The 21884-nt window shown below is 42.1% G+C and overlaps 2 protein-coding genes across 6 annotated transcripts in view; one reads left to right on the top strand and one right to left on the bottom strand.

Moving 5' to 3' along the window:
* Window positions 1-18560, top strand: part of MEI1 (meiotic double-stranded break formation protein 1) — a 151805-nt gene extending 133245 nt beyond the window's left edge. For 2 of the 5 annotated variants that reach the window (XM_068127124.2, XM_068127123.2), the window contains exons 27-32: window positions 5956-6173; window positions 9099-9180; window positions 15894-16000; window positions 16120-16254; window positions 17349-17455; window positions 17589-18560. In XM_068127124.2, the coding sequence (XP_067983225.2) occupies window positions 5956-6173; window positions 9099-9180; window positions 15894-16000; window positions 16120-16254; window positions 17349-17455; window positions 17589-17754 (815 nt within the window). In that variant the 3' untranslated portion in view covers window positions 17755-18560. Of the gene's footprint in view, window positions 1-5955; window positions 6174-9098; window positions 9181-10021; window positions 10096-15893; window positions 16001-16119; window positions 16255-17348 lie in introns of all 5 variants that reach the window. The other 3 variants (XR_013624660.1, XM_078785284.1, XM_068127125.2) reach the window with 3 other exon arrangements.
* A 484-nt stretch (window positions 18561-19044) lies between these two features.
* EIF3B (eukaryotic translation initiation factor 3 subunit B) overlaps window positions 19045-21884 on the bottom strand; it is an 88319-nt gene continuing 85479 nt past the window's right edge. The window contains exons 18-19 of the mRNA XM_068104154.2: window positions 19525-19658; window positions 19045-19330 (exon numbers count right to left, since the gene is read on the bottom strand). Coding sequence (XP_067960255.1) covers window positions 19558-19658 — 101 coding nt within the window. The 3' untranslated portion in view covers window positions 19045-19330; window positions 19525-19557. The remainder of the gene's footprint in view (window positions 19331-19524; window positions 19659-21884) is intronic.

Raw genomic sequence — 21884 nt, 5'->3', positions numbered from 1 at the left:
TTTCATATCCGAAGCAATGATGGATTCCATGACTTTGCTGATAATTGGAAGAAGGCTGATTGGTCTGTAGTTACTAGGATCTGTTTTTGCACCTTTTTTGTGCAAAGCGGTGATGTAGGCTGATTTCCAAGCAGATGGCAGTTGACCTTGAGCAAAAGAGAGGGTGAAGAGAACAGAGAGAGGGAGTGAAAGAGCGGAAGAACAGGATTTTAGGACCCGTGGGCTGATGCCGTCAGGTTCAGTTGCAGAATCAGAGTCGAGGGTTGACAGAAACTTTTCCACCTTGTCAAGAGGAAAGGACACAGAGTCCAGGGGCAGCTGGGTACGACTGGGTACGGTGGGTACAGAGAGGGATGGGTTTGTGACACAAGATTTAGAGGCAAACACAGAGTTGACGAATTCAGCTTTTTCACGTGCGGAGTCAGCTGTGTTGCCGTTTGAGGTAAGGGAGGGGATGGAGGGGGAACAAACACCAGAAACAGATTTGACCAGACACCACCAGGATTTGGAAGAGGGAGACAGATAAGAGAGTTTGGTCTTGAGAACGGAGAGATATTGTTTCCTGGCTCTCCTGAGGGTGGACATGGACACACACTTGTTTCGGGCTTTGCGAAAGGAAATGAGATTTCCTTCCGTTGGATTTGCTTTCCAGGAGATGAAGGCAAGTTGTTTCTGGGCAACAGCCTCACCACAAGATTCCGTGTACCATGGACGGGAGGGGGGGTATGACAACTGAAGACAAGATGGGATAAATCTGTGCATGAGAGAGAGCAATTTACTTTGGAAGAACTCCCAGGATGAGTTGATGTCAGAGGTGGTAGAGATGGGAGACCAGTCCAGATGATTGATGGCTGCTTGAAGACCGAGCCAGTTGGCCTGAGTGAAATGCCAGACTCGTCGATGCTGAGGAGGCTCCCTGAGAATGGTCAGAGAGATGTCCACTTTAACAAGCACATGATCAGATGAGCCGATTGGAGCAGAGGAAGAGCAGCGGACATTTAGGGATTGTTGGGGATTTGAAACCATTTGTTGGTTTCAAATGGTTGGTTGTTGTTGTTATTGGTTGTTGGTTTGTTGTTGGTTTCAAACTACCATTTGTTGTGGGGGGATTTGAAACGAGCTGTGCATGCAAGAAACCCCTCAAACATCGCACAGCTGAAAGAATTCTGCATGGAGGAGTGGGCAAAAATTTCTCCCAGTCGATGTCAGAGACTGGTAGACAGTTATAAGAAACGCCTAGTTGAGGTTGTTGCTGCCAAAGGGGCAATACCACCTATTAGAGCCAAGGGTGTACTTACTTTTTCCACATGCGAAATTTGCATTTATGTTTATTTAAATTATACAATGGAATACAAAATGTAAATGTTTCATGATATTTGTTATATTATATCACCTTTATCTGTCAATATTGTTGAAATTAAGATCAAATAGCTGCATGTTGAAATATGTTGAAAAAGTCAAAGCTTTACATGGGGTGTACTTACTTTTTCACGTGACTGTAACTCTAGGTGGGTTGACTCAGGCTGTCTGTCATCCCTCCAAGGTCGGCAAAATGAGTACCAGCTGACTGGTAACAGGGGGCATTCCATCAGCAGCATAGCCACGCCCCCTGAGAATGATGCAGCCAAGCAGCCAAAGGCTGCATACGAACCGCCATTATCATTATCATTATGGCTCATTATCATGATGTTCCATTATTATTATCGTTATGTATCATCATTTCATTCATATGTAATTAATATGCGTAACTGCGCTATGTATATTACCTCCCTCCCCTGGTCGCTCCCAAAGGGAGCGTGTGTTTCCATTCATCTTAAACGTGATGTTTTTTTCTTCAGGCATTAAAGTACATAATTTGTCTATTCATGTTCCAGCTAATTAATTAGTTCGTTGATGCCAGAAAGTGACAACTTGCATTCGTTTGTTGTTGGCAAAACTGCAGTACCATTTAAATTTTAAGTAGGCTGTAGGAACAAATTAATAAACATGTTAAAGAGGCTGTCCTGATCGTCTGGGGCATCAATAAAGCTCATTTGGTGCCGTTGGCAATCAAACCCAAATTGAACAACACCAAGTTGAGCTGTTGTCTGGGTTTGGTCCCCGACTGGATCATGCATGCTTGGCTCCACTATAAGTCGATTGCATGAGTGCACGCAGGAGGCGCTGCATCTCCAAATATTGGTGCTTCAGAAGTTGCCGTAAAGCTGGCTATGCTGCAGGCTGTTGTGTTCTGGTGCCCTGGATATATTATTTTCCTGGAGATTAAGTGGAATATTAAAATAATTCCATTAGATTACGTTATTTGAAAGAATGGATTTAGTACATTCAAGATTATGAAATTGACAGGTACCGTAAATGAGGTTTGGATAAGGCACAGACATGTGATGATAAAATGGCCTCCTCTGTCAAATAACATGTCTTCATGAGACAGGCCATAGTTTCTTTATGCCAGTACAAGGTTGCGCTGGCTTTATGGAAGGTCCTTATCACCACAATCAAGGAATAAGGACAAGGCGTCGTGTTTGTGCAACATTCTCAAGTCAACGTAACTGCACTAGAATTGGGGTTGAAGTCTATTAGACACCATTTAAGTACTCGGGTAATATTCAAAAGGGGGTCGATTTGGCATCAATGTGTTTTTAAAAGTGAAAAGTGTTCATTTAATTTTAGGGATAAGAAAGATTAGGGAATTTTTAATCTGCAGTTGAATCCAAGTTTTTCTTTTTCTTTCACTCATCGGTTTTTTGTTGTTGTTTAATAACACCACAGGGGAAGTGTTGAGCCCAAAAATCTAAATATGGGAAATATATAATCAGGATGGTGGTACCACAAGTGATTGGCCCACAATAAAATAAAGAAGGGGTGAGCAGCTTCAGGGAACTTTGCAAACAAACAGGAGGGTTCCATATGTCACCAACAGTGCAAACTAGTTGCCTTGAAAAGTCCTCCCGGAATCCCGCGCTCAGTGCGGCTCCAGTTTCAAACTGGCAGAGACGGGAACCCAATAGCATGCGCCACATGATGAGACAGCCTCCCTGGACGTTACACCTGGGTTCGAGCTTCCAGCTTTCTGGAGGCAAGTCTGTGGGAATACCGACTCCAACGGTACCTTCTAGCAGCCACTGCAGAACCAGGGAAGCAACACCTGCAGGCAGAGATAAGCCCCAAACACTCACAATTCCATCCCACCCTCCCACCCCCTCCCCCCATCTGGCAGTTTGCCCCAAGAAAGAGTGTATTGAAGATGTGTTGTCCTGACCTATCGTCGATGTCGATTCTTGCCAAGCTATACAAGCTGTGCTTCTCTGCTTCAGTGTTTCCTTCATCCTGGAAAGTGGCTTCTGTTGTCCCTGTTTAAAGGGTGCTGGTTAGTGTTCTGAGCCAAGTAACGACTGCCCCATCAGCCTGCTTCTTGAAATAAGTAAGGTATTTGAATGCTTCATCAATGAACAACTTATCAGCCATCTGGAGGACAATTAACCTCTCACAGACTGCCAGAATGGCTTTCGATATTTTCGCTCTACTGGTGATCTGCTATCCTTAATTACGGATCATATCAAGAGGGCATTGGAGCTCAAATGTGTGAAGCTTAATTAGTTGCTTTGGATATCTCAAAAAGCCTTTGATAAAGTTTGGCACAGGGGTCTGCTCCACAAGCTTCAGTCGTATGATGTATCTCGAGTGATGCATTCAATCATTTTGGCTTTCCTTGCAAATCGCAAGATGAGGGTGGTACTTGAGGGTCAATCTTCTCCTACTTGCTCTATCAATTCTGGTGTCCCACAGAGCTCTGTCCTTGGTCCCACATTGTTCCTTGTTTATATCAATGATCTTCCTGATTATGTTCTGGCTCAGCTAGCCATGTATGCTGATGACTCATCACTTTACTGTACATCTGCTGATTTACTCAATGCTACTCGCAATGAGGTTGGAATTTCACTGGACAATGATTTGGAGAATGTGTTGACATGGGGGTATGACTGGCTGGTAACCTTCAATGCAAAGAAAACTAAATTGTTGTCCATGTCTTGCTCTTGAGACTGGTCTTTCCCTTCTGTGCACATGGGGTCTTCAACATTAACTGAATCATCTGAGCTTCAGCTTCTTGGTCTGGACATGTCTTCTAACCTCCGTTGGGATAAATACATTTCTGGTATTGCTAAGAGTACTTCCAAACGAGTTGGTTGTCTTTATCAAACCAGAGGTATTTAACTCCTGAGGCTGTTTTGTACCTGTATAAGACAACTATACGTCCCCTCATGGAGTTGTTGCCACATTTGGGCTGGAGCACCAGCCTGTCACTTATCTTTACTTGATAGATTCCAGAAACACATAGTCCCAACTGGTTGGTGTGCCTGGTGTGGAGATGGGTTTAACTCTTCATCCGCTCCCTCTTGTACGAGTGCTTGGACGCAAGACTTGCTTTTCCATCTCTGCACATCCATATGCTGCAGCTGATTGAAAGTGCAGAACGAAAGGCTAAGCAGATACTTTTATCCCTCGTGCTGTCACTCTCTGGAATTCACTACCTGTAACGTGCTTCCCATTACCATCCAATCTACTCAGCTTTAAGAGGAACGTCAATTCCTACATCTTTGAGGTTTCATCACATTTTATCTGACTTCTGCTACTTCCTGTGTCTTCGATGTTTTCTTGTTTTTTTTCCTTTGTTTTATTTTGTTTTGCTTTATCCTTATATTTATCGAACCTTTCCTTAGCCCCTTACCAAGAGTGGCTTCATGCCTTGATTGGGGCGATTTCCATTTAAAAAACAACAACCTTGCAACAGAAACAATGTTTCGCTGAAGTTTCCAAAGGGACAGGTGGTGTTATCGCCCCATGCAGCTGTGGAGAGCCTACCACCTAAAGCAGGGGTTCCCAAACTTTTCCAGTACGTGACCCCTTTCAGTAGTACCAAACCTACCATGACCCCCACCTTTATAAGCCTTCTGAAAATGTACTAATTTCCAATGGCGCAGATACATTTTAAAGATTAATCACAGCAGAGAGAGCAATAACAAAAAAAATTTTTATTAATGTTTATTAACAAGGATTGATTTAATCATGTATTTTAATGAGAAGGATGTATTTGCTTTTTTTATACAAGCAAATCAATACGCGGGTCTGTGTGGCTCAGGGCACATCGCATGTCTGCTTCAGCATCCAACCTGTTTCGGGCATTTGATTTGATTACCAGGAGAGTCGAGAAACCACTTTCACAGAGGTAAGTCGATGAGAAAGGAATGAGAACCTTCAGGGCGAATTCGCTGGTCTTGGGGAAAGCGAAAGCATTTTGGCCCAGCAATTAGAGCTGCTGAACTGTTGTTGTTCCTGGAACTCCTCTTTGGCTGCGGTGTTGTTGATGAGCTCCAAGAATTCCTCTTGTATGCCATCAGGAAGATCGTCCACAGTGCATCGGAAAGGATTGTGGGCAAGTTTCAGCTGTACATTCTCATTTGCATCAATCTCATGAAAATAGTGTCTGAACTCTTCTTGGAGGCTTGACAAGTGTTCCTTGATCTCTTGTTGCAGCTCCTCTGCAAGTGGTTCTTCACCGACGACCTCAGTCAGACGTTGGAAGGAAGCTACATTTCCCCTCTCGACTTTCCTCTCCCAAAGAGCTAGCTTGTCGAGGAAAGCCTTGATGGCATCGGTGTGCATCGTACGACAAAACCTAAATATAAAAAAACTAACAAAAATCCCTAAATATCATAAAAAATTTCCTCAAAATCTTGGACCCTCCATGACCACCAGAAAAAGGCTCATGACCCCTTTGGGGGTCATGCCCCGCAGTTTGGGAACCACTGACCTAAAGGAATGTAAATATTCCCCATACCAATCCACACCCAGTTACTCTATCTGACCAATTAGCAGGGCTTGTGCTGTAGCACATGTGCAATGGTGTTGCTTATAAACCTCTCTGAATTGTTTGTATGTCATTGCACTCTTGTGCAGCCGCTATGCTGCAGGTGATGACAGAGCTACTTCGATGCCACTTCACTTCATCTTTGGTGACACTGCAGCTTCAGAGCAGCATTGAAACGCTTTCAGAGTCACCTCCACCTGCAGCCACTGGCAGTTCAACCCCCTCTCTTTCCTTGTTTCCAATGTCCCCTCTGAATCTTGAGCAGATGAGTATGCTTCAGGCTTCTCTGCAAGGTCACTTGGCTCAGGTTTGCTATAACACTGCTCTGTTTTTTGTATTGCTTATTGGTGAACCAATCCGAGGCCAAATGTACTTTTATTTCTACTTTTTACCAATGCCAGTGAGGAGGATTAATTTAGATAATTATTATTAGACCAACACAATTGTAATGAAATAATCGATTGTCCTCTTCGTGGGATTACATTGAAGAATATTTTTAATGCTCAGGAGAGGGAGTTCGACTTTTATACACAAAGAACATACCAAAATACAAAGGTACTTGAAGTACCTATCAAAAAGTACATCAAAGGAACATCCAAATACAGAACAGTAACATATTTTCGGCCAGGACCCCTCTCTCCCAGTCGCTCTCAGTGATTTCGATTTTATAGTCTCGAAAGCGACCGATTACCTCATCATCATGGCCACAGCAGATGTAATGTTTTGAATTATGCCGCAGTAGTCCAAAGGTGGTGTCATTGTCAGGCGAGAGGAATTACAGAAATCCTGTCGCCCAGGGGGCATCTTCACCTTTGTATGGACATGCATCTATTCAGTTTTAAGACCATTTTATTAATCACAATACAATTAACTAATTTGCCAACATTTGAATTCTAATTCACAACCATTTAAAATGGTACACTATTCCGTTTAGCATTTAAGATGTAACATTTGTGAGATGTGGGTACAAAGGTGTTTGCATTTATCAGTCGAGGACAGAGGCCGCTGTGCTCCAGACATCTCCTGCAAACACTCCAAGTGAGGAGTTGGCTGCCCTTCACCCCACCCTGCCATCTCACCAACAGCACGGCTGGGGCACAACATACTCAGAGCAGGATTTATTAACTAAATAGTCTCCAATAATTAATCACCTTGATGATTATCCAATTATAATACATTTCTCCTTTGTAACATCCTTACTGAGTAGAAACCATGTCAGTGTGTCTGTTGGTGTGTGTCTGCCTGTACATGTGGATTAAAATCTTCGACACCAGTAACGGTTTTTGTAAATTTAATACCCTTGCATAAGCCTTAAAGTATAAACAACATTGTTCAAGACTGGTAATGTTTTGTCTACCATTGCACCACTGCATAATGTGGAAAGGTCATAGAAAGGCCTCAAGGAGACATCTTCATGATATTCATGTTCCACCCCCTCTTTCCATGATTCCTCATCCTTACTCCCTTTTCCTTCCATTAACGGCTCCTCTGTCACACTCAAATACACATCTGTGAGCCTTTCTTTCCACAGCAAGGTTTTGAAAGTTCTAATTGCAAAGTTAATTGAAACATTCTTCCTTTCCCACACTCTGATCACAAATTTGGCTTCTGCTCTGGACAGGTGTTTTTATTAACTCAATTGGACAGTTATCTGCATGTCTGATGTAATGAATTTCAAGCAGTCTTTTTGGATACTTTTGTCCTTTCTCTATCTGGCATCTGGCCCATTTTAAGCTATTTACCGACAGCATCAAGAGTCCCCTCCATGCTTGGCTTCACGACTTCCTCCACTCCTGAATTAATGAAAGAGCACTTCCATTAATAAAGTGCTGTTCTTCATCCTTCCTTTGCCAGCTAGTGTCCCTCAGTACAGCCATACATGTTGCCCATACATTTTCTATTGTACATGCATTTTCTGGTGTGTACAAGTTATGTTTCAGCTACCTTTGGCAATTTGTTGACAACTCAATGCTTTGCTGTAAAGTCCTGAAACCCATTGACAGGCTCTGGTAATCTCTATTTTGTTATTGTTTCAAAAAAATAATTGGCAGAACATGCAATTTAGTCCATGCAAATCCATTATCCAAAACCTGTCCTTCCGCAAAGACCCTTGCACCTCATTCTGGGGCAGCTTTTAGCAGAGACCCAGTCATTGGCACTCCCAAGCATCACTGACTGCAAAAAAAAATTTCTCACAATGTTTCCAGATGCCTCAAAGAGCAGGCACCACATGAGCACACACTGCCTGGCTAAGTTATACCTTGGCACAGCATAACTATCCATCAATCAGAAGGACTTCATTCACAACATCATTGAACAGGCCTTCACACTGTGGGCAGGGACAAAGCCTTCCATTTAGCTCCATGCTAGAGTCCAAATCTGTGAGCATCATCAGCCAGTTTTCGTCAAGTTTAGTTTGAATACAAAACAGACGTGGATGGGCTTTGCATTTTGAGATGCTTTCTACTTGGAATTTGCAAGCATGGAATTAATGTGCATGACCAACTATTGGCCCACCATAGGCAGGTTGTGAGACAGACAACCAACCTTTTTCATATGCTGTCCATCCTTCTCTCTCCACACTGACCTGCTGCAGCTTCTTCAGGTTGAACACATTCATATTTAGCAATCTACAGCCTGTCTGCCTATCATTGTTGTCCCTTTCTATACCCTTCTTCATGGGTTATAAACTCTTACCGTCATGCTTTTGCCAACACATCTTGAAGGTGTCCACTGACCAACACCTTTTCTCCAACCTTATTCACCAAGCTATATTTTTACAAGAGCTCCGCGTTGTTGTTGTTGGGGCCGATTTTTGTAATGTCGACCCATTGGTTGATATTGTGATATTCATGCATTGGGGGTCATTATTATTTTTCTGCGTTCCAGGTTGTGACCACAGCGTGGTCTTTCTTGTCTCATGATGTCTGTTCCTTTTATGCATGAAAGTTGTTTTTATAGTCTGCTGTGCGATAACTTGTCTTTCATTCTACCATAAGTTTTGATCCACTAAATAAAAAGGGGAACTTTATTTGCATTTTCAGGTGAAAATATATACTTTTTATCTTTGCGAATGTAATTTGTAACCACTGCACCAAGTATTGCAAAGCTTCATTACATTAATTTGATTTGCCAAAACCTGAGTTTGACGCCTATACTTTTTCAAACAGCTCTTGGTTATGTATGCTAGATGTAATGTTACTCGGCTGTTCTTGCATTCTTTGCCTCGTAGCGGAGAGGGATTCTGGGCTTGGCTGCAGCCACATGCTACTCGGCGCTGTTGGACTTTGCAAGTGCCCGGAGTGCCATGGTCGGTGAGTTGATAACCAGAGTTGGCTTGAAGCCTTCGCTTTCATGTGTCTGTCCACAGGTACTATGTGAAAGGGGAAACCATTTTTTGAGTAGTGCGTTTTTATTCCCATTTACCTCCAGTCAGACTATAAACTTTACCAACCGAAAAAAGTTGAATTGATTGGTCAGTCACATTCACTGTCTAATGACATTTCACCGATGTAATCATCCCAGCACCATCATTAGCCACACCAAGATTAATTTTATCGAGTTATGCTGTTGTTTTGAGGTAACCAGACTCAGTGGCGTAATTGTTTGAGCGTCTGCACTTAATTGATGATTTATTAATTTTTTTGTGTACATAAATCGAGGCTCGTGAAAGAGCTAACATTTATCACACAAACAAATCAAACAGACAAACAACCAAAGTGTATAAAATGGGGAGCGGTAGACAAGATGGGGAGAGATGGGGAAGCACATAAACACAACATTTGTGAGGGACATCGGGAATGTGTGGGAGGGAGAGGGCTTGGGGGGGGGGGGGGGGGGGGGGTATAAACACAAAGACACCAAGGACTTCCAGGAAAGAAGTTGGTATTTCAAAAAAGAGGATTTGGGGTGAATTAGCGGAGGTAGAAAAGATCAAGGTTTTGGATGGGGAAAGATAAGAGATGGTGGTGAACAGCTGTTTTAAAGACCTGGAGGGAGGAGTGGGATTGAAGAGAGTGGGGGAGTTTGTTCCAGAGGCGGGAGAAAAGAGGAATGAAAGAGTGAAGGTGAGCAGAGAGCCTAGATTTTGGCAGTTTAACCATAAGAGGGTTGCTGGCAGATCTTGTGTGACCTGTAGGAATATTTGGGGGACAGAGCCCAGAGAGAGCTGAAGGAGCAAGGCCGGAGAGGAGTCGGTAGAAGACAGAAAGACCACCAACCTGCCTGCGGTGAGTAAGTGAAAGGCCCTCGGAGGTAGCTTCATCACGGGAGATATACTCAGTAAAATAGGAAACAAAGGTGCAGCTTGTTTATTTAGGTTTTTTTCATTTCACTGTAATTAGAATAAAAAAGTTGTAATTCATAGTACAAATTCCGTACACTGTTATTCTGCTAGTCTGTTGCATTCTTGAGATATAGAGCATTTAATTTGGTATACTGCTTCATTGGTCTTATAAAATGAACTCGTCAGGAATAGCTTGGACTCTTTGAATGTTACTAGTAAGTTGCATGTGCCCACACGGGATTTTAAATGGGGTTAGGATGAAGGAGGCAAAAATGCAAATGGCGTCTTCTGTCTTCAAGCCGGCAAGCTGGGAGCAACAATTCATATTTATTGCCACATCTGATGCAATCTAAATGCTCTAATTTGGGGGTGAGTGGCTCCTTTTGAAACTGTTTGTTTGATACAGTGGCCTGCAAAATAATTGTTATGGACTTGAGGTTCGGGGTTCACAACGAGGGGGGGACTTCTCCGATTCTTCCCGAACTCCGGTCCTGCAAGCCACCTTGCTGCGGATAAGTCCACAGCCTGTCGGGTTGTCAAGCAACTAAATTGATACCGCCAAACTGGGCAGAAATATCAGATGATGCTCAGTTGCATAAGTATTCAAGCCCTTTGCCTGATTAACAGTAAATCACTTAAGGAGCAAATTATTTTGTTTGAAAGGTTACAAAATAAAGCCTGGTGTTGGCTTAGCGGTTAGGGTGCCGGCTTGGGATCCGAGGATCCTGAGTTCGAATCCTGGTAAATCGTTGAATTAACGTCAGGGGGTTGACTCAGCCTGTCATCCTGATGTTGGCAAATTGAGTACCAGCTTGCTGGGATGAATGATCCCAGTGTGTACCCCGATTTAGAATAGGTACACCGTATCCCTGCGCATCGTGAGAGGCGACTAAGGGTTGGCGTCAGGAAGGGCATCCGGCCGTAAAAAACATTGCCTCAAACAGGGAACCATGATTGTCATGGGGCCCGCAAGGCTAACCCCCGCTCTAGCATGGAAAATGGCCTTAAAACGATCATTCATTCATTCAAAGGTTACAAAATAAGGGTAATAGGTTTCACATATTGGTTGTTATCTCCATATGTGGGTTTTCGGAGGGAGGAGGAAGTTCTCAATCTCCACCTCCTTTTTGGTATCTCTACCCTGACAGCCTCCACTTGCAGTTTGTTTGTAGTGATATTCCCCAGAATGCTTTTTTTAAATGCACAGTTAGGGTTTTCTTGATCATCCCTGTTGCTCCGACTAGCACTGGTACAATTTCAGCTTTCTTTAATTTCCAAGTCCTCTTGACCTCATTTTTCAGCTTCCTGGTATTTGATCCATTTTCCTGGTTCCTGAAGCATTTAGTCCAGTCATTGGGAACTGAAACCTCAATCAACAATGCTCAAATTTCCTTTTTGTGTTTGAGCACGATGTCCGGACGCAATGCTCTCTGCCTGCAATGTCTACACTTGATGGGATCATCTTGTCATGCGTGAGCACTATTTGTTCATTTTCAAGGATCGGATTTGGTTTTTGTTTCCATGATTATTCTGGCGCAGGAATGTTGAAATGTTTACAGATGTGCAAGTGGATTACTCTACAAACGCTGTCATGTCTTTCTGTGCACAACTGTTCGGTCATGAGTTTTTTACATCCCGAAAGGAGGCGACTGGTACTTTCTGTTTCTACACCACAAAACCTGCATTTGGACGATTCACTGAATCCCACCATTTTCTTAACCCTTTGAGTACGGATGACGTCCAGTGCCGCAACCCGCGAAAAAGTTTTGTGTACGGACATGGTTGCATTCCCGTACCAAAATGCCAAATTAATCCCATACCGGGGGTATTTTTATCCCCAAAAAAATCCCGTACTCAAAGGGTTAAAGGCATGAGTGTAGTATCCTTGGTCTTGGGCATTGATGATGACTCGTTCTCTATACCAATTAATTTGACCTCTTAGCCATTCCAATGAGCCTTCCTTGTCGATCCCTGTTCTGTCAAGCTCTTTTTTGAATCTTCCTGCTCTTTTGTCATTCTCCCATTTGTCGGAGTATATCTGCTGAATATATATTTTTGTAATTTACCTTTGTCTTCTTTGTGATCATTGGGGCTGTATTTGTTTCTGCTTCGTTTTCCTGTGTATGTATGATTACCTGTATGTAATCAGTGGTTTAACTTAAACATTAAGCTCCCAGACCTATCTAAGGCATTTTAAGGTGCAACTCAAATGATCAACCAATAAGGAAAACATGAAGACCAAAGAGCTTTCCAAAGAAGTCAGACATAAAGTGGTGGAGAAGCACCATTCAGGAGAGGGTTATAAGAAGATTTCAAAATCACTCATTATGCCTTTGAGTTCAATGAAATCCATAATTAAGAAGTGAAGATGTATCATTCCACCCAGACTCTTACCCAGATCAGGTTTCCCATCCAAACTCAGTAGCCCAGCAAGCAGGAAACTGGTATTGGATGTCAATGTAAATCCAAGAATGACTTTGAAAGATCTGCAAGGCTGTATGTTCCAGATGGGGGTCATCAGTGCTCATCAATCAACAAATAGCCCGTTCCCTTCACAAAGATGGCGTCTATGGACAGGTGCCAAGAAAGAAGCCATTACTGAAAAAAGACGCATCTAAAAGATCTATGGAGTTTGCCAAAAAGCATATTGATGATACTGCAGGCATGTGGAGAAAAGCTTTGTGGTCAGATGAGCCAAACATTGAATTTTTTGGTCTAAATTCAAAGCGTTACATCTGGCACAAGCCTAACACTGCACATCACCCATTCACCACCATCCCGACTGCAAAGCATGGTGGTGGCATCATTATGTTATGGTGCTGCTTTTTATCAGCAGGGATTAGCAAGCTTGTCAGGATAGAAGGGATAATGGACGGTGCAAAGTACAGGAGAATCATTGATGAAAACCTGCTTGAATTAGCCATGAATCTGAAACTAGGTACGAGATTCACATTTCAACAGGCCATTGATCCGAAGTACAAAGCTAATGCTACACTGGAGTGGCTGAATAAGAAGAAAATAAATGTTCTTGAGTGGCCCACTCAAAGTCCTGATGAACCCAATTGAACATTTATGGCAAGACTTCAAGATTGCAGTCCATCCATGATCACCATCGAACTTGGCAGAACTAGAGCAATTTTCACATAAAGAATGGGCAAAATATTTCACCATCTCACTGTGCAAAGCTGGTAGAGACCAAACCAAAAAACACTCATAGCAGAAAAAACACAACATAAAAAACAATTGCTCCAAAAGGTGCTTCCAGCAAGTACTGACCTAAGGGGCTGAATAATTTTGCAACAAGTTCATTTTGATTTGTACATGTTTTTTGCAGGTATTCCTGACATGTAACCTCCTTCAACTTGATCTCTTCAATTATAAATAAAAAGTAATTTGGAAAAAATATTTCCACATAATTCGTAATTCACCTAAATGTGGCATTATTGATAGGTGGTGAATACTTTTTGCAAGCCACTGTATATGTAGCTTTGCTGATGCCCAGGGTCCATAATATAAATTTATATTGGTGTCAAAGCCAGTGACCAATTGTAAAATAATAGTAGCATTTCAAGCTCTTTGGTCTGAAAGATGAGGGAAAAATATGCTTTTACACATTTGCACGCTTGAGATTATAGAATACTTTAGGATCTTGCTTCATTGAAGGTTTGTCTTTCACGTTAATAAAATTCATTCTGGAGATGCACAGGAAAGCTTAAATATGAGTTTAACATTTATCGTTGAATGATTATCGTTTTAGGGTTTTTATTTTATAGTTCTGTATAGTTCAGGGTTATTTTTTTTTTTTTTTTTACCTTTGTCGTTCAATATAACCAGACTCTGTGGCGTATATGTGAGAGCATCCGTGCTGAGTCGGGGGACCTCACTGGTTCAAACCTGGACCGGGTCATACCAAAGACTTTTTTAATGTTACGTGCTGCTTCCTTGCTTGATGCTCAGCATTTAAGAGAATAGAGCACGGCCAAACAGTGCTGGGAAGGCAATAGCAAACCACCCAATATAACCCTTGGAAAGAAACCGCTTTGGCAGCACCGACGCTCTGTAAATAGAGGTAGTACAGGTTTGTCTTGTAGTTCAATGTGCATTTGAACTGTTAATGTTGCATGTGTAATAGTAAAGCAATATGATGCCAGTATTTTGTATTTTCATTCACAAAGCAAATTATATGAATAATGCAATCGCCTTATAGTCCGAGAGCCCGGCGAGTTTTCATCAAACTTTTGAGTACAAAAGGTTTGAGGTTTGTGTGATGTCGAAAGGTGCCATGGGAGTCAGGAATGGCCATAATTCAGTGTACCAGTTAGGGCCCCTGGGCCAGGATACAAAAACTGGGCAAAGGAAAATGAACTGCAATCAAAATTTCCTCGAGGACCATCTTCACTTCCATGCTGAATTGTTGATAAATAAATATATATATACTTCACCTTTCTTCAACTTAAAAATTATAATTATGGGACTAAGATACTTAAGCAGTGGCCTTTGTTTAAAGTAGCTCTGTGCTCAAAAGTTTAACGGCCTTTACTGAAGCTTCATCAGTACCTTTCTGAATTAAGTGCACTAGTGAGATACCCGTGCTACGGACAGGTGGGAGCCCAGGCCAGAAGCAAACAGACAATGCAGAAATGGCAAATGCGAAAGCATGAAACCAATAAATTCCACATTCCTGTAGCACCTTCAGTCGCACGTCAGACATGGACAGCAAGTTCGTGAAGGACTTCCACGAAAATCGTACCGTTCACAAACAAACGGGTACGTTGGTTCCATTCCCAGTCAATGGCGAATCTGCGAATAATATATCACGTTTAGAAAGTAGAAACCATCACGACATTTCGTCATTCACTTGAACTCGATATCTCTTTTTTCATTCCAAACAGCAAAACTCCAATAACAAATTAAATAACATTAATATAAAAAATAAACTTTTAACAACATTCAGGACATAAACAAATATTTAAATCCTGATGTGAAGTTCCGTACGGTTGGGTGAACACAATTACGAATTCAAAATTGTAATTGTATTCACTCAATTCCAGTCATCAATTGATAATTTAACATTTCATAAGATTGATAAGATTAACGTTTAACGATTTAACATTACGACTGAATGACGGTTGTATTGGGATATTATCAAACCCGTGCATTGCCGTCATCTGTACACTTCCGGATTCGCTGCAGGTTCGTAATTCTCATCAAAATCTAAACAGTATCTTTAGAATTTCAATAAAAGCCACATCACTGTTCATATCGGTAAATATTATTCCATCATGTTTGGAAAAACTGGAAAATTTGGAAAAACAATATAGCCTATTTTACTCCAGGAGGTCCTAGGATTACCCACCCAAAATATCGTTGCGATCGGTTCAGCCGTTTTTGCGGTACCTTCGAACAGACAGACAGATGGACATTTGGTGAATTCCGGATTCGCTGGATTAGGATTAGGTCCCAAAAGTAAGATTAGGTCCCAAAATTACCATTAAGTTGTAGCTTTTGTTTGAGGAAACAGTGGGCAACATGATGGGAGCATAAATGAACGATGTGCTCAGAAGTTTAATGGGCTAATTTTGGTCACCTTAAGTACCCAAGGCCTCATAATTAGCACATGTCACACACCTCACCACCGTTTGTGCTCAAAACTTTGATTAAACCTCACTGGGACTTTGAGATGTTGATCAAAGGAATCTTGAAAAGTAGAGTTCTTAAAAATAAATATTTTGACCTGGACAGTCAGCCATCTACTCGCCCAGCCCTGGAACCACATACTGCTTCTGACCCTCTCCCCAGAAGATGACGACGAATCCCTCTGCCCCACGTCACTGCTCATCACAGCCACGGTAAAGGATCAGGGAGTGACATGGGAGGACAGTTTATCGTTTTTATGTATCGCTACCATTTAATCAGAGGAAATAATAAGTAGGTTTGTGATGTGCTGCTGCATGTTGTCTACCATTAGATGCTAAAGCATGCTGGTGGCCTGAAGCTTGTCACTGACAGCTTGGCCCAAAGGCTCATCGAGCTGATCACCAAGGGACCTTTTACAAAGCTGGATGCTATTGTGAAGCATGCTGCTCTTGTTTTTCTTAAGCAGGTAAACTATGACGCCATGATTATACACTCCTCATTACTATTACCTGCAGATCCAGGAAAAAACATTTCATAAGAATAAAAAAAATGGGGTGATTGAGAAAAGTCACCTTGGATAAGCCAACAGTTAACACCTTTTAAAGGTGAATATCAAAAGGTGATCACTATTAAATCGATGGGATTTCAGAGCCAGTTCACAACAGCACACCAAAAGGCATAAATCAAAAGGAGGAGATCGTCCTCCTTTAAATTCATCCTTCATGCATGGGGCAAAGGAAAACAAAATTAATACAAAAATGTCTGCAAAATTGAACATAGCACCTCAGTTGAATCTAAAATTTAGAAAGACATAAAAATATATAAACTAATAATCGGCATCCACAACCATCCATGACCCTGTTGTGGAATGTTGGCTGAGGCCCTCACTTTTTTTTTCTTCCACCCTAACTTTTTCACCTTTAAATTCATTTTATCCGCAACCACTTGTGAATGACACAAAACCTTCAACATAGCAGCACATGGATATTATTTTTAAAATCGAAGTTAGATGATGAATAGATGGAAAATGCTGCCGGCATTCCAAAAAGTCAGTTTTCTATAGGCATGGGTGGTAGGGTATTTTGCGTATCTATCATAGTAAGTGTGTCCATCAGTCCATCTCCATAACTCCAAAACCATGAAACCTAGTGACCCAAAACTTTGTATGCATACTTCTCAAACTCCAAGGGAGTGCATGAATGAAAACTGGGTGTTTGTGTGTTAAAACACTATTTTTGAAGATGATTAACAGAGTGCTCATAACTAAAAATAAGCCTTACCAAAATGGCAGTGCACCATCTTGGTGCACCAATGTGACTGCTGGTTTCTTAAGCCGCCATTTTGTTTTGACCTATTGAATGAAACATGCCTTGGCAATATTTCTCCCCCACCACTCTCTCTCTCTTTCTTCCACACCCCTCTCTGTCTTTCCCCATCCTCCCACCCCTCTGTCTCTCTCCCCATCCTCCCACCCTTCTTCCGTCTCTCTCCCCATTCCCCTCTTGTGTATCACTGACATTTTCAGCTTCAGATGAGTGTATTTTGTCGTTTTGGTGACAGCTCTTGAGCGGCCGAGTCAGAGAGAGTCCCGGCCTTCAGGAGGCTTGCCTTGCATTGACAAGTCAATTGTCCACAGAAAACGCACCAAACCCACACCCTATCCTCTTGTATCCTTTTCCATGTCTTGCTAACCACAATTTCATGGTAAAATCAGCTGAGGGTCAAGGATATGAGAAATATTGGCTTTGACCCATGGAATAGTCTAGGCAGGCATGCCAATAAAGTTCCTTAACACAGCAGACATGACAGAGGAATTGTGTTGTCATCTTCACATTTAGCTGGGTACAGAATGGGTGACATGACATCTACAGGAGTGTTGCCCATCCTTATTGGTATGCCACTGACTATTTTCTTTCATTTTAATTGTTGGGCTTTATTTTTCCGCTCAATCAGTCCACAAGGATAACTTCAATTTCTCAATGCTATGGTTACATGGGTGTTGGGTGATAATTTAATACATTACATACATTAGTATTGTATGTAAATGAATGTCGGAGTGGGAAAAAATCTGCAATAGTCGGGTTTAAATTTTCAAACTGTCAACAAGTAATTTGGTTATCAGGAAACAGTCAAACATCACCCAGATGTCAAGAGTTTGTCAACGACAAAGTCGGGAAGAGTTGTTAAAGCCACAACGGTGTCCAGTCAGTCGGTCCTTCCATCAGTGTGTGGGTCCCTTGACAATTTTTGTTTTTTTCCTCAACTCCTCCGAGATGGGCTCAACATGTCATTTTGAAGCTCTGCATGATGTCCATGCACAAAAACTAATGGAGTCATTTTAAACATTTCCATCCAGGTAGTGAGATAATTTGCTAATCAACTCAAAATGTAATCTATATTTGTATGTCCATTACATATTGTGAGATTCCATCATCGATGTTTCCTCGTTATTTATTTTAACCTGTTAATTTAATTTTAACCTCAATGCCATTAATGCCCTCTTTGTTTTGAAGAAAGGGTGAGGGGAGGATAGAGAGTTGGGGTGGGGGCAAAGAGGGGACAATCCTTTTAAGACCCTTTTGACATTTTGGACCCCTTAATACCTTATAGACACTTTAGAACTCCAAGACCCTTGTTATCACCTATACTAATGCAGCCTGACTATGACCGCCCTCCATCGGGAGACAAGTGTCTGTATACAAAAAAATGGCATTCATATAAAGTTCCTCCATGAGAATCAAGCAATCGTCATAATGCAGAAAAATAATTCAGCAATTATGTTGGTATTCAGTACCAGTTGGACCGAAAATACATTTTGTAAAATTTGCCTTCTTCCACGTATCACAGGAGTTCTTCCACGTATCACAGGAGTTCTTCCACGTATCACAGGAGTTCTTCCACGTATCACAGGAGTTCTTCCTCGTATCACAGGAGTTCTTCCTCGTATCACAGGAGTTCTTCCTCGTATCACAGGAGTTCTTCCTCGTATCACAGGAGTTCTTCCTCGTATCACAGGAGTTCTTCCTCGTATCACAGGAGTTCTTCCACGTATCACAGGAGTTATTCCACGTATCACAGGAGTTCTTCCACGTATCACAGGAGTTCTTCCACGTATCACAGGAGTTCTTCCTCGTATCACAGGAGTTCTTCCACGTATCACAGGAGTTCTTCCTCGTATCACAGGAATTTTTCCATGTATCACAAACACCCATTGGCAGCAGATTTTAGATTTCAGAAAACAACTAATACAAAGGGGCGGGGTTTTTTTTTGGTTCATTAGCCACTTTATTTCTGAAAGCAATAAGAAAGGAAAGCAAACTGTTTCATTCAACCGGAAGGGAGGTGGGTAGAGAGAATTGAGTTGTTTACAAAGTGTGCGCATAGAAGGCACAAATCTTAAGCCTTGCATTTTAATGGACAATTTGTCCAATGTCAGATATTCACGAATGGCTCCGTTGTTGATGCTGTCCCACTGGCCAAACCACTAACTGCTTTCTCTTTCCAAAGGGCTGCTTCAGAAACCTTCCGACACAACGCTGAACCTATAAGGAAGGTGACGAGGTGAATTTTAAAAAAGAAGAAGATTAGCTACCTTTAAAACCAGAGCAATGATAAAGACAATGGCAAGTTGGTACAATGATAAAGGCAGAAAATGAATGCTGTAAACTTGTAAATGGCAAGATGTTTATATTCGGGAAAACATTTAACCGACAGTCTGTAAATGTGGTGTTCTTACCTATGGCAATAGTGGATTGCTTGAAATGGTGGATTACTCCTCAATCACTTCCTCAGTCTCCTCGCTGACAAAAAACTCCACAATTTCCTCTACCCAGTCATCGGTGTTGCTGTCAAGTTCATCGGTGTCTAATCCTAAGTTTACACAATGGCAAAATAAGGGTCATTACATGAAAAATAATTAACAAGAATGGGTCATGTACATAATGAAAGGGCATTTTGGACAAAGAGGATGTCATGGAAGGATGTGGTTGCTGGGAAGAGAAAGGGGGAGAGGGGGGATTGGTGGTGAGATAGGAGTGACGTTGTAAGGGGAAGCAACAAGTTTTCTAAAATGCTGCCATTTTGAAGAAGCATTGCATAAGCATCCATATTCCTTCAAACATAAAATCTAGCATGCACATTAATGTGACCGTCAGCGATTCAAGTGCAGTCCTTTGTACCAACTGTGTTTTCAATAGGCCTTTCATGTTGTTGTTGTTGTTGTTTCAGAATGATTTTTTTTTTTAACGTTTGCCTTGTTATATCCTTTTTTGCCATTTCTTGGACTATCCTATCTCATTGGTGCAAGTTAAGGTTAAGTTTGATTTGATTTGCAAAATGGGAAGTGACCTTATTACTTTCTTTTACCAACATTGTTACCAAGTAATTTTATTACATTCTCCATCATGGGATGTAGACTCTGTGCTTGTGTTCACATCCTTATAGATCTATGGATTCCCACTGTCCAGATGTGATGTCATACCTGCCCTAATAAACATCCAGCCTCCAACTATACACTTGCATCATCATCATCATCGGATGATCTTGATCGGACACTGTCACAGTGTCACAGTGTCTTTTGGTTGCTAATTATATTCATGTGGTCGCAAGTTCTACAAGAGTTCGCAGTATTCTTTTTGTCAGAATTTATGATTTTCATTGTTTAAATGCCGGGTAACAAGTCGTTCTGCTTTGCCATTTCAACTACTGAGGCCCTGAAGCCGACATCAAGATTTTTAGTATTGAGGTTTATTCCTCAACGTTTTGACTATACGTTGTTTTTCCCCTACCTTCTGACCTGCCTGGTTTGGTTAGACCTATCCATTATAGCTCATTGGGCCATCGAGGCATGCAAGCCGCTCCACGATAGTCAACGTGATAGTCAGTTGGAGCAGAAATGCAGCATATACTTGCAGCTCATAGTAACGGTTTTCCAATCAAAGAAACATGCACAAACCAGCACAACAAGAAAATTGATTGAGAAAATACAAATTAAACAGATTTAAAAAAAAAATACATGTCGACTCGTGGAAGAGCAAGGGACACAGAACAGATCAGGACACAACATAACGAAGGGAACATCAAGAGAAAGGGGAAATGCCAAGAGCAGGGTGGAAGGAGAAGGAAGACGGACAGACAAGGGATGCAGGTAACGATGAGGGTTAGGAGAGAAAGCAAGAGGTGGTCAAGATTAGCAAAAGCAAACTTTTTTGGTCGAAGAGGGTGGGGGCAGGGGGGTTTACGGGTGTAGAAAATATCATGGGTTTGGATGGGGGATAACTGAAGATTGGGGTGAACAGCTGTCTTGAAGACCGGGAGGGAAGACTGAGATTGAAGAGAGTGTGGAAGGTGATTCTACAAGTGGGAATAGAGAGGATGGAATAAATAGATGTGAGCAGTGGTTCTGGATTTACACAGTTTCTGGATCAATAGGAGGGGGTGGTTGGTGGACCGTGTGCATCCTGCAGATACTTCGGAGGGACAGGGCATGGAGATGGCAGAGTGTTAAAAAAAACAAAAAAAAAACACCTTTAGAGGCCATTTTTCCCCACAAGCGGGGGTTGGCCTTTTTCGGGCACCGTGGTTGTTGTTGTTTTTTGGTCCCCTTTTTGAAGCAATGTTTTACGGCCGGATGCCCTTCCTGCCGCCAACCCTGTTTGTCGCCTTTTTACGACAAACAGGGAATTACCAGTGAACTGGTACTCAATTAGCCGACCTTGGAAGGATGACAGGCTGAGTCAACCCCCCTGGCGTTAATTCAGTGATCGACCGGGATTCGAACCCAGGATCCTAGGAATCCTAAGCTGGCACCCTAGCCGCTAAGCCAACGCCAGGCACGACCATAAATGATGCGGTAAAGGAAAGAGACCACCAATCTGTCGGCAATGGCAAAGTGATAGGCCCATTTACTCAGCTTCATTGCGAGAGATTTCAATGATATTGAAAGCCTTTGTTTCCACGGTGTCAAGCTGAGCAAGATTCGAGGCAGGGGAGCCAGCCCATAGGGGAAAGCAGTACTCCATCAAGCCGTGGATGAAGGCCTTGTAGGAGGGTAGGAGCTCAACTGACCAAAGAAAGGACTTTGCACGATGGAGGATG

The sequence above is a fragment of the Myxine glutinosa genome, chromosome 10, assembly GCF_964187855.1.
Source record: "Myxine glutinosa chromosome 10, kmMyxGlut1.1, whole genome shotgun sequence".
Classification (NCBI taxonomy): Eukaryota; Metazoa; Chordata; class Myxini; order Myxiniformes; family Myxinidae; genus Myxine; species Myxine glutinosa.
The sequence above is the reverse complement of the archived record's forward strand: the minus strand, read 5'-3'. Positions and strand labels throughout refer to the sequence as shown.